Genomic DNA, 20,160 nt, shown 5'->3' with positions numbered 1-20,160 from the left:
TATAACACTCTGGCACGAGCAATTTTAATTTTGGACGGATTTAAAGGTCATGATAAGGCTCTTGAACTGCTTTCAAAAAACAAAATAGACGTGTTGTTTTTGAAACCACATAGCTCACATATATGTCAACCACTTGATTTGTGTCTTTTTGCTGCGCTCAAGGGACATCTTGCTCAAAACGAGTTACTTTCTATGAGGTTTGAAGAATTAATGAAGGATTACAAAGAATGCAAAGTAGATCTTTTCGATAATTATTCAAAAGCGAGAGTTCAATTTGCCAAAGCAACTGTTGAAAGAAGAATTGAATCTATTATCGATTCGTGGCACGCAAAAACCAGACCAACATTGGTTAGAAGTTCTTTTATTCAAGCAGGCATTGGATTTAAAACTAAAATTGATCCAACGAAATATAAAGACAAAACTGAAGCAGATAGAACGTATAATGTGTGTGATGTTGATGTTCTGTATTCTAGAGGTATGAGAGAATTTTTGTACGGAAAAGGATCAATGAAAAAAGAAGTCAATGGTGGTGTCGTAAGAGTATCAATTGAAACCAAAGAACAAAAACAAAAAAGATTATCTAAAACAAAAAAGTGATTAATTTTTTTTTGTTTAAATTATATTGCTTTAAACATTTAAGTTTTTTATTTCATGTTTTTATTTTTTAATAAATATGTAAATACAATGTTAAAACAACAATAATAAAAATATAACACAATTAAACATTTCAAATTTATATTGTTTAAAAAACATAAGATAAACGCATGAAAAAAATCATAATTATTAATATATTAGAAAAAGTTATAATATCAACAATATTAAGAAAAAGATGATTTCAAATGAAATAAAGTCGACAGATATATGATTAGAGTTTTAAATAATATAAAAAATATTCTTGAAATAATCATTCGTTGATATACTACAATTTATACACGAGAAAGTTTACAAAAAATACATCACGAAAAATAATAATTTAACAATATGTGATTCGAATTTTGTGTGATATAAATTTAACAAATGAGATGCGTGAAATTAATATGTAATGACAGTTGTGAACCATTATTTGCATGATAAGATAAAATACCACTCTTTCAAAACTTATTATGATTGCATACAAATTATGTTTAATTTTATTCATGTTTTTCTTTATTGTTTTTTTGGTTTTTTTACTTTTATCATGTTTTTCAAGTTTTCTTTATATTTATAATTTAATTCTTAAATTACAAAACAACGAAAACAAAAATAGAAAATAACATGCTTTATACTTCCCAAAACTGCAGAGCAGGGTTTTTCTTTTCCAAAATACGTGTAAATAATGTTTTTTCTTTCGAAAGTTTCTAATATATTCCCCAACCAGTTTATAGACCCCCTATAAAAGGTCGAAAATATCACCTTTGAAAATTCAAAATTTGTCGATGTGAGGATTTACACCGAAGTCAAAGACAACGAACACATCGACTTATTTAATGTTTACTTCACTCATACATACATCAACGACAAGTATTATTATACAGCTCATGGATACTTTTACATTGCTGCTGATAATAAAGTCATATATGGTAAATATAACACAAATGAAGCGCTGAGTACATATTTTGTCACCTGTGTTGTTATTTGTTGCATTTATGCAGCATCAATGTATTATAAACACGTTATGATAAATATGTAATATATTTACAATAATATTTTAAGACAATTAATATTTATTTTTAGTTTTTTAAAAATATTTTAGTCAGCATAATCCAAAATGATATGAATTTGTTTAAAGTAACAAATTTCGAATATTCAATAATTTGTCTTCATATTTGTAACTTAAAAAGATGTTTAAAAATAATTATAACAAATAATATTTTAAACTATATTTGTGAATATTTTTACCTAATTGTTACAATTGAAAATTCGATAAATTTTATGCCATATTTTCAACTTAAAATGTAATTATCAACAAATTAACTTGTTGTAACAAGGTTCCCTTTTCTAGTGTAAAAATCTGATTTTCAGCAAAAAATGGACAAAATGATCCATATTTTACCTTGAAATTGAATAAAAAATCTATTTTTGTTTAACTTCCGTTTTGGTAAACAAAAGTTTATAATTGCCATCCTTGATTTTATCAAGAAAAACAACACGTATAATATACCTAAAAAGGCGGGCATAATTTTGATCATTTTATGAGGAGTTTGAAGGCAAAGAAAATATGATAATCTTGAATATCCACAATATAGAAAAGCATGTACTTGGTATCTTTATTAACTTTTGTTTGGATGATAGTTCTATGTATTGTGCTACAACCAAGTTATCACTCAGTCAAATTCACATAAAAAATTTACAAATTTTTATTATTTTTCAAAAATTATAATAGTACTTAAGGGATTCATGAGGATTGTTAATTTTTCTGAGGATGGTAAATATCTTAAACATAATTCCTTTCATTTTGGATTTTTTTGCCTAAGATCAAAAAGGTATATTTTGAAACACGTGATTTTCTTTAAAAATGCTATTTATGGATTTTTTGAAAGATGATTCTTTCAGTTGATTTTTACAAAAAAATAATCTATTTCTATTTTCTGATTTACCACTTGACTAACCTTGGTTTATATGAAAACAATAAAAATTGATTTAATTTATCGAAAAAGTCAATTTTTTAATCAAAATCACAAAACAAATTAATCTAACAATTTTCAATCTTTTTTTCACAAAAAAATACAATTTATTAAAAATCAATTTATGAAATTTCAAACAATAAAAATTGATAGCAAATAACATATTGATAATTAATACTTTATGCGACGACAATTTATGTATTTGCGCAAATTCAAAACGCGAGGTTTTGAAGATCGATAAAACAACGATTGATAAATAAACAAATTTGTAAAATTATTGTTTTTATTTTAAAATATTTTATTCATATTTCAAAACATATATACACAAGAAATATATGTTTATATTATTATTTCATATAATATAATATTAATTTCAATAAATGTATCTTTAATTCAATAATCAATTTTATATATTATTTGGCGTTTTTGTTGTGTTTTGACGATTAATTGATATAATCAATAAACAAAAACCCACTTTATAAATAATCTTTGAAAATATAATGTTAAATATAGATTTTTAAATCAGAAGTGGCAGTGCTATACATATCTCTGAGGATGGTAAGTCGTGTAACAAACAAACATTGTCAACACAGACTTAAACATCTAAAAAGTGAAATGACGTGTTCCCATATTCAAAAATAGTAACTTACTCAATACACATTTCAGACAGATGTAAAAGTGTAAACTTTCTATTTCTGTCATCCTCAGAAAATAATTGCCATCCTCAGAACTGTAAATTTGTTTAAAACACAAGTTAAAATCAAAATGAAACAATCATATTAAAATATACACAACATGATTAACTTTGTTATTATAATAAATTTGAATAATTGCATAAATTACAAAATTATTTATAAATTTGTTTTTTTAAAAATGCATTATTATTAAATCAGTGTTTTCGACTTTTTCAATTTTTATTTCGATTAAAAAAACAATTATCGATTTAAACGTAAATTTCAATCGTTTTGTTATTAAAAAGGATTCGTAAATAATATCAATAAGTTTATAATTATAATGTGAACAAGTTCAATTCACACTTTGTTATTTCCCGTCTCAAGTTCGCGAGATATAATTATTGTTTTTGTTTATAAATTATCGTAACAATTTTTTGATTGTTTTTAATCTTTTGGCATTTATGACAAATTATTACCATCATTTAAAAATCGAACTTTGACTCGAAATATTAAGTGTAAATTATAACTTGAGTTATGAGAGTGGGCCTTATGGGGAACTGAACCTTATGGATTTGTTTTTTGTATCCTCAGAAAAATATTTTTTAATAAGGATAGCTTTGATCCTGAGGATACACCTTATCCTCAAGAAACCCTTTATTATAATATTTTTTATTATAATACATATGGTAACAATTTCACAAACAACTACCATTTCATGATTTTCTTGTTTTTATGTATCAAACCGGCGTTAATGCCAAAAGATAACACAACCAAAAAAATAGTTTAATTTTTCAAATTTTTATGATAATTAAAATGACAAACAAATACTTGATTTCTATTTGCTTGTTAAATTTACTCAAAAAATAATAAAAAGAGATAATATCAGAACATAACTATTAATCCCGATTATTTCTTTATTTTTTACAACAAATAGTTATTGTAACCATGACAATTAATATGCCGGAAAAAAAACATTTTTGGGATAATTGAAAAAGTAACAAAATAAATATTTTGAATATTCCCGTTCACTTGCTCAAAAAATCCAAAACATTACTTTATTTTTATCGACAATTATCAATAAATATTACCAATTTAGTTATTTGTTGTTCTAAAACTTAACAAAAATATCAAAATGCCTTTAAAAACGTCCGATAGGACATAATAAATAGGGTGTTAATTATGATGTTTTCCTGTGTATTTACATAATAATTTATTATAACTTGAGAAACTAAGAATCAAAACCCAAAACCTGATAAAAAAACGAAAACAAGCATCCGTTTTTGGTTATTAAAAAATATAGTAATGTTATAGATAATAATGCTGTGTAGAATTGTAAAAATATCTCATAGAAACATTCATGTTTTTGTTTATGAAACTCAAAAAACAAATTCAAAAAATATGAGTTTACTTTTGGATAAAATTAGCCAGATTTTCAAAAAGACGCGTTTATTGTTGATCCTATGTATTTTGCGTCTTCATTAAGGGGTGATTCGTTATAATAACATACTTCTCAAGATAACAATAAAATTGTACAATTATTTATATCCATTTTTTTAAATAGTTCTTACTGTTTTTTTTAATTTTTCCAATATTTAAATAAACAATTTATGTTGGTAAAGCCAAAAATAAGTTGGTAAAAGTGAGAAAAAATTATAACAAGAATTATAATACAATTATAATAAAAGTATTATTAAAAAGAAAACAGTGTTTTTTTTTTATTTATTTAGAGTTTCAAAATATAAAATATTTTAAATGAGTAATAATTAATAATAAAATAAACGATAATTAATAATAATTTTTATCAATAATTAACATAATATTACCATAATATTTAATATTCATTAATAATAATATTAATATTTAATTACAACTTTTTTATCCAAAAGAAAACTAAAAAAAGACAAATCGGAATCTTAAGGCTGTTTGTCTCAATATGTGTTGACAAGTCCTGTTTCAAAAGTGTGCGAGAGCTGCCAGACGTTAGATGATCATTGACAAGCAAATTTGCATGCTTCAAATGGAAGCCGCATCTGCACAAATTGTACAAGTGGTTACCAACACTGAGTGATGGGAAAAGTTGACTTTGCTATAAATGTGTAATGGAAGCAATAAGGCGTGAACTTTATGTTGATGTTCACTAAACCAGGTCTTTAACCCAACAGAAACAAAGACGTTCAAAAATGCTCATTGCTTGATGACAATCGTTCTGTTTGTGATAACAACTTTGAAAGTGTAAAGTGCGTTTCGTGTATAACAGGGTATTACCCAAACTGCAATGGGAAGTGTATTTTGTGTGATAGAATATGTAGTAACAAGTGTGACACAACAACATGTGTGTGCACTGGATAGGTAGTCAAAATGGTATGAACTGTATCATCCATACTGTATTCAATACATGATATGAGATGTGTGACAGCAACTATGATAGGAAATGTACCATATGCAAAAACAACAAACACGATATGAAGTTTTCAGCAACTGAAAACTTCATGTGATCCATTGAAAACAGTTTTGTCCAAGCTGGTAGCACCACCACATATGAAAAGTGCAGCACATTTGATTCTCAATGTTTGACGTGTGCAATTTATGCAATATGCAGCTGTGTGAATTGCACAACAAACAATATCCTCGTTCTTCAATTGAATGACAAGAAAAGATGTTACCAAAGTGACACAACATGCATTGTAAATTGTTACACCGATACTGGATATTGCAAAAGCTGCTTGTCAAATTACGGTTTTGTTATAGTGTTCACAAATCACTTGTGAGCACTATAACACAAATTGTGCTGAGTGTTGAGGTGGTGCAGAAAGAAAATATAACGTATGCTAATCAGAGTATTACCCATAGACATCTGGTGGCTTTAAGTGTCAAAGCCGTGACACAACATGTAGTGTTAATGTGACACTGTCAGTGGAATATGCACGAGTTGCCAAAATGGGTATGTACCAGACAGTGTTGCATCACTTCAATGTGTCATCTGCAAAACTTTTGATATAAATTGTGCAACATCTGTTGGTGACAAGAGAGAGTGCTCAATATGCTATACAACACACATGCATTTTTTGTGACGCAACGTGTAATGGGCAATGCAATACAACAATGTGTGGCTGTGCTCCAAACCACATTTTCAATAATCCATTATATTGCCTGCAAATAATTTGATGCAGATTTAATCACCTGTTCGCCAGACTTTTCAAGGAAGTGCAAAATATGTACAAATGCGTACTGTCCAGACGATCATTTGGTAAATGTGTCTCCCGTGAGAAAATTATCATTGCAACAAGTTTTCATCTGATGCAAAGAAGTGCCTGGCACAAAGATCTATTTGTGCATAAAAGCAGCAGATGTGACAGTTGTCCAATTGGCGAATACAAGTTCAGTGAGGCAACATGCACAAAGTGTCACGACACAATCAACCATTGCAATACCTGTGATACAATCTCTGTTGGCAAAGAAAATAGCACTAGTTGTATATTCCCTTACGTCTTGGCTGGTAAAAAATGTGAATAGTGCCAATCAAACGAATACTTCAATAAACACAACATGAACTCTAAAATGTGTTAAAAATGAAATTAACCGTGACATTTTACTCAACGGAGAAAGCTGTCTGAACCGTATTAACAATTTCATTGTTTCCAACTTAAAGTGTGTATCGTCTGGAAATTGTGAGTCACCAACTTTAACTTCATGTGATTGTTCAGACCAAATATCAATCAACTCAAAATGTACGCCACAAATTGAACCTTGTAACTACCAGAACTTTGAGAAGCAAGTTTTGACGTGTTTTACTTGTGATAATAATTATACTCTGAATAACGGAAATGTTTGTGTACAATAGTGTGCGTATGGGTTAATAAGAAATGTAGTGGTTTTCGGTTGTTAAGCAGGAACATATTTGACAGCACAAAGCACGCGTGACAGTTGTGGTGTATCAAATGTTGTTTGTACAAATCAAAATACGTCTTTGATATGCGGAGGTTCAACGATTATTAATATAGAACAGGTGTCTTGCACTACCGATACACAATGCAACTCGGTTGTCAATGGAAAGTGTTTATTTGCATTCATTTTCAATGCAAGGAAAATGAATGAAAATCGGCAAAGGAAAGTTAGTGAAATGCCGGACACTTAGTGAATTGGAGAAAAGTGTGGCGTAGCATTACCAGCTGGTGGAAGTTGTGCAATTTGTAAAGTTGGGTATTACAAAATAGAGAAAGATTGTGATGCATGTGACGAGTCGTGCAATATTTGTTTGAAGATTGATGAGTGTTTGTCATCTAAAGGTAGATACTTCAAATTGCAAGTAAGTCCAACAAATTATGTCAATCAACCAATAAATCTTGAAGGGTGTTTACTATGTAACAACACTTTCTTTTAAAATGGATGTTGTTTCTCATACAAAGTTAGTTGTATAAACAATAAAGTATGTTTATTATATGGAGTTGATAAAATCTTATTGAAAGGAAGTTGTATCGATTATCACACAGTACCACGTTGTACATCAGCAGACAACTCAAAGTGCACTGCATGTGAAGGGAGTGACAAAATCTCAGATTATGGCGAGAGCTGTGTTATTATGATGAATTATGAAGTAGTTATTGGTATGCTTGTTGCCATCTTTTTCTTCTTTATTATTGTTAATATTATTGCATTGATACTTGTAGTCTACCTCCTTATATTGAGTCGAAAAAAGAAGAAGAAAAATGAACAACATTTGTGTCTTTTAATTGAAGCGTTCAAACATTTCAATAGTTCAAATAATGTCAGTTCTTTTGTTGAATAATAAGTTGGCAAAAAAAATTAAATATAATAATGTCTCTGCCATCCCAGTAGATAAAGAGCCTTGAGATTGTCTGTGTTGGTAACACATTATAACACAACATGAAAGTCCAATTTGGTGTTCTTGAAATGTGTAACCAACATGAAATACAAACAGTGCCAACTTTAACAAATATAAAAAGAGGGGAGGAGTTGAATTTGAAATACTCATCAAGCCACTGTGTTTATGTCGGTAATAAAAAAAACAATGTTTTTGACATTTTTATTTTATAATTTATAATATCATGTAATATTATTTATCTTATAACTAATTTTTGATTAATTCTAGATAGATAAAATAATTAATTACAATCTATAATTAATTATTAATAATATAATAATTAATAATATAATAATTAATAATATAATAACATGTTTTTATAAAATTAACCATAGTTTTATTAAAAAAATATTAAAAATTTGCCGAAAATTGGTAATTTATTTTTAGAAAAAAAATGATATGGTAATTGCCGAATAACTAAGAAAATCTTTGTTTTTATTCGAACAAAAATGAATGAATAATTACAAACAAACCCTTCAATTATTTAATAAAGATATTATAAACATATTAAAATTTATGAACAGAACATTTGAGAAATTAAACCTAAACAATTGATCTCTTATAGAGATTCTCAACTTTTGTCTTAAGAAGTGAGAAAGAAAATTTATTTATGTAAAGAAGAGCGGAAGAAAAGTCGTAAAATATTATTGTTTATCTTTTGTTTTTGTCAAAACATTTCTCATAAATAAGCTTCTATTTTTGGTTGTCAGGACATAGTCCTGTCGTTTCAAAGTAAAAATAAAAAAGAACCCGTTTTATTTTCATAAATGAGGTCATTTTTATCCCGATTTATTCCATTATGAAACACTAATTAAGATCCATTTTTTTTACAAAGGAATGCCTAAAAGACATTATACCGGAAGTATTTTTCTTTTTTTAAAGTTAATTGATACTAATTATCATAATTTATCCGTTAAATTATCCCTTTTTTTAGCTTTAATTTTAACCTTTTTAATTTTATGATTGTTTATTTTCTTTAGGCATAATGAAAACAGGAAAATTATCGGAGGGTTTAAGAGACCCTAAATGTATTGCTAGTTCAAATTGGAGTTATTTTGACAGACCAAAAAAATGGGGAACCTTGGTTGTAACACATTTAAATTTAAAATTTCAAGAAGAATTACACACATAATTATGTATTATAGTTGAAATTAAACCTTTTAGATAGTTTATAATTGTAATAATCATTTAGACACACAATAATAATTATATTTTATATCAAAACAGTAATGTTATACAATTTTCCATTCAATTATTCGTATCAATGTCTTATACATCATATTAATAGATTATTTCTATAAATTAAAAATTTCAAAAACCTTTTAAATATTTAAATCCACAATATAAAATTACAATTTATAATAATATTATTAAATTTTTGTCATTATATAAACTAAAAAGACAGAGACGAATGTTCCGATTGTCAACTCATTTCTTGTTGTTTTCTTTACTCACCGCCTCCTTACTTTTCTCCTTTTTATTGGCACACACAACTTTTGATAGTCTTAAACACCAGAAATATACAAACAGTACAATGCCCTTTGTAGACATAGATGCACCTTTTGAATTTACAAAACTTCCAATTCCTGTAGTGCCACAAAACAATTCAACAGAACCATCTGCCACCGAATATTACAAGAAGATAGAACACTACATATCAACAAATTATGGTCCTTATTTCACATTAGATGAGAGTTACCCCCTTCAAGTCGATGTCAAAACATACGCAACTTTAAAATTGAAATACGAACAGCCTATTCACATCAACAACACACAATACCCAAAGAAGTTGCTGTTGGCTATGATCCACACAATGCCAAATAAAGCGCAAAACATCATCAACATTCGTAACACTTGGTGTCAAGAGAAACACGAACTTGAATTTGGATTCAAATGCATTTTTATATTAGTTCGAGGGAGTGTCACACAGGCAAATAAAACTAAATTGTTTAAAGAAATGAATATGACGAAACACGATATTTATTTTGTTGATATGCCTTTTTTGAACGAGACGTGGAACACGTTGTATCAGAAGGACATTGCCTCGTATATATTTATGTACCCAATATTTAAAGGATACAAGTTTTATGGACGTTTTGATAATCACGTTGTTGTGAATGTGGACATGCTGTGCGACTTATTAATAGAACTCCCAACTGAAGGCACGGTCTTTGGTCATTTTTACTTTAACAATCCAAAAAGAAATAAAAAAAGCAAATACTATGACATGTTTGCTCAACCATTCAAAAAATATTATCCATTTGTGGCGGGGTACATCGCGTTATATTCGAATGATATGGCAGAGTATTTCTCAACGTGGGACAAGTACTTCCAAATACCACCAAGTTCACTTGAAGACACCCCTTTTGGATTTTTGAGCTATAAATACGCAATGGAAAAACATATGAAATTGACTTTTGTTTTTCCTAAACAAATTGGAACTGGCACATCTGGAAAATATGGTAAAAATTATATCATTTTTCATAGAGGCCGCGAAACTGATCTAGTTCAGTATTATAATAAATGTGTAGAAGATGGGCATTTTGTTAACTAATTGATTGAATATTGCAGTTTTTTAATTGTTACATTTTGTTTACAATATGGCATTTTTTGATGTGAAAACCCAAAAACACAATTATTTACTTTATTTTTAATTATATTATTATAATGTTATACTAAAAATATATAATCACTTTCACTTGAATTCATAAATTTAAATTATATTAATATAATTAATTAAAAGGTATCGTTTACAATGGAGGTTGATAATGCTTTCATGGTAAATACATGAAAGCATTAATGTATCATTTGTGCAAAATGATACATAAATAATAAGTAATTACATCATACAAACAATTACAGTTTACAATAATTTAGTTGATGCCATTTAATACCTTATTATTAACATATATATTTTTATAAATTGTTTTTAATTTGAATATAACAACTTTGGAAAACCAATATCAGATAAGTTACTTCAATGATTAAATTAATATAATTTTTATTTAATATTATTGTAATGCAAGACGTAATACATACACACAATATTATATTTTTTCTGCTTATCTATAATAGTTTTATTATAATGAACTAATTCAATACAACCAAAATCTTTATTAAAAAGTAACTATTTTGAGGAAATATAGATATAATTTATATTTTTAACAATTTAATACAACCCAAATATATATATAATGTTATAACAATTAACAACATTCATTTAATGTTTTAAAATCAGAAATAACAAATTATTTTTAATTTATGGCTTCTAAACAACAAATGTATTATTAATTAAATGTTTTTTCAGTTGTAAATAATGCTCAAGACATTGTTGATGTGGCATTGTTTTAATTTCTTAAAACAAAATAAAATGCAAATTAACACAACAAAAAAGATTTATAAAAAACAGAAAAATAAACAATAACAACACAAACCTTTTTATTTTTGTAAATTACTATATGTCGAACTAATACAATTGAATTCCAAATGTATTTAAATTTCCTTCTTCTACACTCAATTATAGCAATTTTTAGTCTTCTAGATATATTTTTATTACTGACTTTATTAGAAAAACATTTTATATGTAAAAACCTGCATTTTTTGCTTGTATTGGTTGTAAAACATGAAATTCTCAAATTCAAACAACTTAATTTCGTATAAAAGAACTTCTGATATCATTTTGAATCTTGTCTTTTCGGATTATTTTTATTAAAAATGAACAATACGTGAATAAAAACTTGGAATATCATCTTATTAAACAAAAAAATGTTTTCGAAATTGGATGCATTTAATTTCCAAATAGTAGCACAGCACTTCTGTTTTTCAGACGACTATCTTAATGCTGTTTTAGTCTGTAAGAAATTTGCATGTATTTTAGATCGATTTCGGTACAACCCAATCCCAGTGACTTCCACAAGACTTTTCCCGTGTATGGAAACGCAGTACTTGTACACAGACAACGATGTTGAACTGCAAAACATACAACATTTTGTCGTGTTGTACCCAGTCGACTATTCGTTTGTTAAAAGTTACTCCAAAGATACTTTTCACGTTTTCAAAAACATTCGAATGACTTCCGACGACTTTCCATCTCAAAATTCCGACCAAATGGAAAATAAAAGTTCTTCAAATGATTCAAATGAAAATGCTTTACTGGAAGAGTTGCATCAAAACAGAAACATCAAAATTTTAGGAAATGGATTTATGGGGATTTTGAATATAAAAGACTTTGACATTCCAAAACACATAACAGAGTTGGAAGAAGCCGCGTTCAGTGATAATACTTCTCTTGAAAGTGTGACATTCTGTGATGGTCTCACGTCTATTCCTAATAGTTGTTTCTCTGATTGCGTCAACTTAAAAACGATCAACTTACCACCCACAATAACATCAATAGAGTCAAAGGCTTTCAAAGGCTGTGGTATTGAAGAAGTGACACTTTCATCGACCATCATGTATGTTGGGTCAGCATTTATGGATTGCGTCCACCTCAAAAAAGTGAGTCTTCCAAAGGGTATAAAAACAATTGAGACTTCCACGTTTGCGAACTGTTCAGTTCTCTCAAAAGTCGAGTTGCCAGCTGGCCTCTTGGAGATTAAAAGTTGTGCGTTTGAGGGTTGTAAGTCACTTGAAGAGATAACAATTCCTCAAAGTGTTTATATTGTTGGAAACAATGCGTTTGCAAACTGTGAAGAGATCAAAGAACTTGTATTTGGTGAGAGTTGTGTTATTGAAGAAGAAGTCTTTGTTGGGTGCACTGGACTGACAAAATTAATTGTGCCAACTACGAAAGGGAAGGTTAATACCATAATAAGTCGGGAAGAGGAGGCAATATATAAAAAGTTTTATGAAAATGTCGAAGTTGAAAAAGACTGGATTGTAGAGGCGAAAAATTATGTCCGTGAAGAGGATAATGTCAAGGAGAAGGTTTGTTATTATATCAATTGAAATATTTATAAATTGTATATATGTAATATATGTAATGTTAATATGGAAATAAACAATAATTACTTAACCACAAAATATTCAATTTGTTAAAATGTCGAGTTAATTAGTAATTTGTTGAACAAAATAAATTTAAATATAATTTGTAATTTAATCATTTTTAAAATATATAAATGATGTATAATATCTCTAATGTTTGATACAGTAAATTAAAACTGTTATGAAAAGCATACACTCCATATCATTAGAGAGTTTTTGAATTATAACTGATAAAGTTATTGTTTTATATATAATATTTGATATATTTGATACATTCAATATAAAAAAATACATATCTATTACATATACACTATTACTTTTAATAATATAACAATAACACAATAGTTTTATGTGAATCTGAGATACTCGTATGACATTGGCGCATCTCGCTTAACTCATCTTACAAACATGCAACACATCTACGGTCTTGAACACGTTCACGATGTTTATTACAAAGGATTTTACAACTGTTGTTTACTTGAAGAGTTGGTACTTGACGATTACACGACAGTAATAGAGAACAATTTAAGTGGTCTGACATCACTCACAAAACTTGTACTTCCCAACGACAACATGAAAATCCGATATACACCAACATCAGAAGAAACGCCGATATTAGAGAAGTTTGGGTATACATACGACAGTGTTTTGTATTACTTTGACAGTTATAATAATCACGATATGTCAGATTTTAAAGACGTGGAGAAGTGCAAACATCCAGTTGAAATATTTGGTAATCAATGTATTCAAGATATCCAGACGAAGATCACAGTACCATCAAATGTCACAAAAATTTCTGATAATTTTTTTAAGTCTGTGAATATCGAAGAAGTCGACTTGGGTGCCGTCTGTGATATTGGTGACAACTTCTTTGGTCCAAGTCTTGTCTCTGTAACACTCCCAACTACTTTGACTCACATCGGAGACTACATTTTTGAAAATTGTGACAAACTTAAAAATGTCGACTTGTGTGGTAAATTGACATTCTCAGGACTTGTGAGTGTTACAGAAATGGTGAGACTCAGCCGGTTGAATATAAAGTGTAGCAACGTTTGTCTTCCGCGTGACATGGTCTCAAAATACAACTTTGGAAATGATCTCAAAATATCTTTGACGTATTCCAACAAAACGAGTTCGTTGTCATCTTTTGTTGTGCCGCAAAATGTCGAGAGAATTCTTCGCTGTGCTTTTTGCAGTTGTAGCAATTTGAGTGAAATCCAGTTTTCTTCCAATTTGACTTCCATAGAAGATGACGCATTTTCAGACTGCATTTCCTTGAGAGAAGTGCAGTTCCCAGCGTGTCTTCGACGCATTGGAAGTGCTGCTTTTAAGCGTTGTGGTCTCACTGAAATTACAATTCCACAAAGTGTCACTCAAATAGGTGATAATGTGTTTTACAACAATTTCCTCCTTCAAAGAGCGACAGTCCCGTTGATTCTATTAAACAGCAGTGCCGTGTTTTGCGGCTGCCATTCACTCAAAACAGTCGAAGTCACACAATCAATTATAACGGACGATTTTAAACGCGTCAAGAAAGTTGGGAAGTCGCTATTTAGCGAGTGCTTTTCGTTAAGTGAATTTGAAGTGCCGGAGGGTGTGGAATACATTGAAAGTTTTGCTTTCTCGAGATGTTCATCCCTTTCAAAGATTTTGATTGGAAAAAGTGTTGCAAAAATACAGGAAAACTGCTTTGAAAAATGCGACAGTTTGAGTGACATTGAAATTCCAAGCACAGTCACTTATATCGGCGATTTTGCGTTCAAAGAGTGCGCAAAACTCGAACGTGTGAAGTTCACAAAAATTCCGTTGAAAATGTTTTCAACTGTTTTTGACGGCTGCGAACAGTTGAAAAACATTTTTATTGAAAATCAAAAAATCGACGAAATTGAATTTGCCGTCTCGTTCAGCGTTTCTCAAAGTTTGAAGAAAAATTTGGTTGTGTGCAAAAGAGTTGTGTTTGAGCAAAACGACGTGGAAAAACATTTAGAAATTGTCAAAGAAAATAAGAAGAGTGTTGGGAGTGTGCCAGATGGCGTGACAGAATTGGGCGACCAATGCTTCCGAAATTACAAGAAGGTCAACATCATCAGAGTCCCAAAAAGTGTTAAAAAAGTTGGCGATTTCTGCTTCTATAAATCGTTGGGGGTGAAAAACATTAAATTTGAAGACAAAAGAAGTGTCAAATTCAGTGAATTGGCGTTTGGAGAGAAGTAATTCACTTATTGGTTTGAAATGGTTTCTTTTAAATTCTTTTAAAATTTTTTTGAATAGATTGAAATATAATTATAAAATTATAATTTTTTAATAAAATCTATATAATTATAGTATATAGTATATTTATTATAAATAATAGTAATATGTGGATATAATTAAATGTAAATAATAAATCTAGTTTACATTATTAATTATATAAACTATTTATAAACTATTAATAAAAAATAACAATAAATGAAATTATAACAAATATAAACATACAAAAAGGGTTTCTTTAATAAGTATTTTATAGTTGATAAAATACCGGATCGAATTTAATTAAATTCAAAGATGTCATTTGATGATTCGAAACCGCTAAGTGTCTCAGTATATACAGACACAATAATTATTTCATCAAATAGTTCAAGTGATATACAACATAAGAAAAACGTTTTTATAAACAGAAAAACACAACAAATTACACATGAAAATATCACAATACAAAACAACCCACTTCAAGTTTTAATAGCCGAATGCATTTATGGGATACACAAACTATTTTCTGTGGATTACTTAATTGTTGTCACTCAAAAGAAGTTGGTTGCAACTATTTTCACACACCAAATATTCAAAATAGAAAAATACGAAATTGTACCTGTCACAGAACACTCAACAAAAACAGAGGCGTTGTATCACCGAAAAGTTATCAACAAAACGTTCTCAAGTAACAATTTCTACTTCAGTTACACTTATGATTTGACACGACCGTATTCGGACCAACACAACGACCCCGATGAACTCTATTTATGGAACAAAAACATGTTCACTGCTTTTCCAAGCAAAAATTCAATTGAAAATTTGCTGTTTTTTCCGACCATATGTGGCTTTGTAGGAAAGTCCGAGTGTGCCATTTCTGACACTTTAAACAATAAAGTCGAGTTGATTTTGATCAGTCGGCGGTCAAATCAACACGTTGGGCGGCGTTATTACACGCGTGGATCAGACGAAAATGGGTATTGTGCAAATCATGTTGAGACGGAACAGATAGTCATAGTGAACAATAACATCAGCAGTTATATTCAGTTGCGTGGGAGTATCCCATTGAAGTGGTCTCAAGTGCCCAATTTCCATTACAAGCCCGACATCGCAATATGCAAAGATGAGACTGCAAATATGGAAGTGATGAGAAGGCACTTTGAAGACGTTTTAAAGAAGTACAACACCACAAGCGTCGTCTCTTTAGTTGATAAGAAAGGCACTGAATTTGAATTGGGTAAAACATATGAAAAAATTGTGAATAAAATGGCCAATGAAAGTGTCACAATTGAGTGCATTGACTTCCACCAGATGATGAAGAAGATGAACGAGTTACTCTCATATTTGGAGTGCGTTTTTCAAAGAGTAAATTATGGCTCTTATGTTGCTACAAATGAAGTTGTGATGACAAAACAAAAAGGTGTTTTTAGAGTGAACTGCATCGACTCCCTTGATCGAACCAATGTGTGCGAAAGTGTGTTTGGACGACTCACTGCACAGCAATTTTTAAGAGAAGTCAATGTCCTTCCAGAGTGCACTTCATTGATGAACAACAAAGAATTCAATTCAATGTTTGTTAAGTTGTGGGCAGACAATGGAGACTGTTTATCGTGGGAATACACAGGAACGGGTGCGCAAAAGGGGGACATCACTCGAAATGGAAAGAGAACGGTACAAGGAAGAATCACTGATTTTGTGCATAGCTACACACGATATCTATTCAACAACTTCTTTGATGGAGAGACAGTCGACTGTCTGAATACTTTTCTTGGAAATTGTGAGGGGAGGTGTGTGGTGTATGAATTAAATTGGACGCAGACGGGGATGGTTGTTGGGCTGCTGTTTTCTGTACTCATGTTTGTGGTATCTATATGTTATAGTTTGTTATTTAGAAAAATAGAAGTCCTTGTATTTGCAATTGTGGCAATCATTTTTGTGAGAGGAATATTTGAAATTGGATTTATCAAAATGAAGAAAGTCACTATTCCACCAAAAGTAGTGAAATTCCAAGACTTTGAAGAAGACAAGGAAAAAGGCGATTAACATTTTTTGTTTTATTTTACTTTATATTAATCACAAACACAATTAAACATAATCAAAACAAAAACATGATATAAATTATAAATATTTTATATCAATAAACACAATTTATTTTAATATTTCAAGTTTTAAAAAGTTATTCATAAACATTTATTCAATCAAAAAACGATAATGATATATTGTATTTTACAGACAATTTCAAAAATGTAATATTATTAACATATGACGATTAAACATTTATAAAAATATATTCATATGGTTATAATGTGGGAATAAGTATAAATTATTATTTATATATTATGTATTTCAGTAAAAAGTGTTTTATATGGTAATTATAATTGTCGAAATTGCTCATTTGTCGTACACATGGCCAATCATTTTAATTTAAAACAGTTTAATAATTTGTTCTCGAATATGTAACATATGTTGTATTAATAAACATTTTATATAAAACAAATTTTAATAATAATAAAAACTTCCTACAAAATTCATTCATTTACGACAATATATACACTTTTGCTAGTATTATAATAAATATACTTCTTTGACTGTAAATGTCATACAAATACAATTATATATGTGTAATATGGTTATAATAATCAACAAAAACATTTAATATATAATATTGATTCAAACACCAATTTAAATAATATTAAACAACAGATAAACAAACATAAAACAAGATAAAATATATGTGTACAACATTCTAACACATAATCATAAATGCTATTGTATAAACGATAATTAATGTTTGAATGTGTTTTACAAACACAGTTTCAATACCAAATTTTATAATAAACCAACGTGTTATTTTTAGTTCGTATTAGATATTACAATTAACAATCAAAATTAATATATAAAATAATATTATATAAAAAGGGAACCTTAACATTTCAAATTATAATATTATATATATTATAAATAAATTAGTATTTTTATAATATTAAAATGTATATAAATATAAATGTTGTTTGGTTATATACTAAATAATGTCTAAATAGTTATTTATTGATTAAACTGTTACATATATTTCAATACTTCAAAACATATTATTAAATGTTTATAAAATACAAAAATTCAGTTATAACATTACTTTTCGATAATAACAATAATATTTTATATTAATTGTTGTTGTAATTTAATGTTAATTATTTGTTATTTTATATCATATGTTATTTAATTATATTAATGTATTGATATCAAAATACATATTAAATTAAAATAAAACGATTTATTTGTATAATATATATTTGATCAATTCTTAATATTAACCAATATGTAAACAATTAACATTGATATTCTGATATATATCACAATATACGATACAACTTAACATTTATATATCACAATTAAAATAACAATATATTTATTTACAGTTTATCAAGCAACGATATTGTTGATGATCTCCATCACTTTTGCTTGCGATAGCACCACTTTTTCTTGTATCAGAATTGGTTTCTTGTCGTCATTCATTTTATCTGTGCAATAATTCCAAACCGCCTCACCAAGTTTTACAATCATATCTTTGTTCAACAACTCTCCATTTGGCATTTGAATAAATACATTTCCACGTATCCCTTCTCTGTTCTCGTTATCATAAAACACAACAAAACCGTCTTCAAACAAAATGTCTTCTAAAATGTGAATGGTGTCTCTCTTCTTTTCGTTCTCAATTTGGCGATTACACTTTTTGGCAAATCCGCCGTCTTTGATTAGCTGTTGCAACTTCTCTTTCTTCCTCTTTTTAAAGAATGTGTGCAAGTTAAATTCAAATACTGTGTTTTCATCTGTAAATGTGATGGAATAAATGTTGAGAAATTCGTGTGAAAAGCGCCCGATTTTTTTGGGGGGCGACACAGAACAACGCCAGCCTTTGTCGAGATGAAAGCAAGTAACGCACACTGAAGATGTGTTAAAAGTGTTCGTTCATTGATGCAACGGATTTTTTCTCTGTAACGCGACTGCATAGTCATGTGTGTTTGTATAATTCTTAAAATGAAAAAAAGAGAACTTGTTTTAAATGTGCAATGAAATCAAAGAATTAGAGTTGTTGTTATGTGATAAACTGATATTATCGTGTGTTTGTGTATTATTCTATATAACTTTATTACATTCCATTTAATATCATAAATTAAATTATAGTAATTAGTAATAAATGTGGTGTCGAAATTTGAATAATGCCCTAAGACAATTAGTTTAAAATAGATAATTAATATGAATTCGAAAAATAAGAGGGTGGTATTCTGTTTAATTTTTTATTATCAATTATTCATACTATTATAATTAAATAATTAATATATTTAATACTAAAAAGTGTTATCAAAATAAATAATATGAAATAATGAACACAATAAATATTTAATAATAACACTGGATTATATTTATGTAAAATATTATTGATTATGAGTATTAAACATCAAGAAACGGTTAATAAGTTAATGTATTTATTATTTATACATATTTCGATTATTACAATTAATTTTCTGTTTAGATTATAAAACATACATTAAATAAGTTTATCGTGTAATTTCGGGATATTTTGGTATTATCATTATTGTAAAATTATAAAATAAAAAGTGACTGTTTTTGATAAAAAAATAAAATAACTACTCTGGTTCTCTGAGTCTATTGTTATTTTATAATTTGAATAAATTGGGTATATTAATATTTATTTTCACGATTTTTAATAAGAAACAAAGAGGTGTAATTTTTGGTGTAATTTAATTGTGTTGTTAATATTTTTGTTGTT

At 28.4% G+C, this 20,160-nt stretch overlaps 5 protein-coding genes across 5 annotated transcripts; 4 read left to right on the top strand and 1 right to left on the bottom strand.

The window, feature by feature from the left end:
• Positions 1-9,693: 9,693 nt before the first annotated feature.
• On the top strand, positions 9,694-10,713 carry EIN_141410 (hypothetical protein; the record flags this gene model as incomplete). The annotated part of the gene is made up of 1 exon (XM_004262022.1): positions 9,694-10,713. The coding sequence occupies one exon, from the start codon at positions 9,694-9,696 to the stop codon at positions 10,711-10,713; it is 1,020 nt and encodes a 339-aa protein (XP_004262070.1).
• A 1,211-nt stretch (positions 10,714-11,924) lies between these two features.
• EIN_141400 (hypothetical protein) lies at positions 11,925-13,106 on the top strand (the record flags this gene model as incomplete). Its single annotated transcript, XM_004262021.1, has 1 exon — positions 11,925-13,106. The coding sequence occupies one exon, from the start codon at positions 11,925-11,927 to the stop codon at positions 13,104-13,106; it is 1,182 nt and encodes a 393-aa protein (XP_004262069.1).
• Positions 13,107-13,550: 444 nt separating this feature from the next.
• EIN_141390 (hypothetical protein) lies at positions 13,551-15,356 on the top strand (the record flags this gene model as incomplete). Its single annotated transcript, XM_004262020.1, has 1 exon — positions 13,551-15,356. One exon carries the CDS (start codon positions 13,551-13,553, stop codon positions 15,354-15,356), a length of 1,806 nt encoding a protein of 601 aa, XP_004262068.1.
• A 330-nt stretch (positions 15,357-15,686) lies between these two features.
• EIN_141380 (recessive suppressor of secretory defect, putative) lies at positions 15,687-17,414 on the top strand (the record flags this gene model as incomplete). Its single annotated transcript, XM_004262019.1, has 1 exon — positions 15,687-17,414. The coding sequence occupies one exon, from the start codon at positions 15,687-15,689 to the stop codon at positions 17,412-17,414; it is 1,728 nt and encodes a 575-aa protein (XP_004262067.1).
• A 1,377-nt stretch (positions 17,415-18,791) lies between these two features.
• EIN_141370 (hypothetical protein) lies at positions 18,792-19,384 on the bottom strand (the record flags this gene model as incomplete). Its single annotated transcript, XM_004262018.1, has 2 exons — positions 18,792-19,149; positions 19,188-19,384. 2 exons carry the CDS (start codon positions 19,382-19,384, stop codon positions 18,792-18,794), a joined length of 555 nt encoding a protein of 184 aa, XP_004262066.1.
• Positions 19,385-20,160: the final 776 nt, after the last annotated feature.

Source organism: Entamoeba invadens, assembly GCF_000330505.1.
Source record: "Entamoeba invadens IP1 unplaced genomic scaffold scaff_1105074725989, whole genome shotgun sequence".
Lineage (NCBI taxonomy): Eukaryota > Evosea > Mastigamoebida > Endamoebidae > Entamoeba > Entamoeba invadens.
The sequence above is the reverse complement of the archived record's forward strand: the minus strand, read 5'-3'. Positions and strand labels throughout refer to the sequence as shown.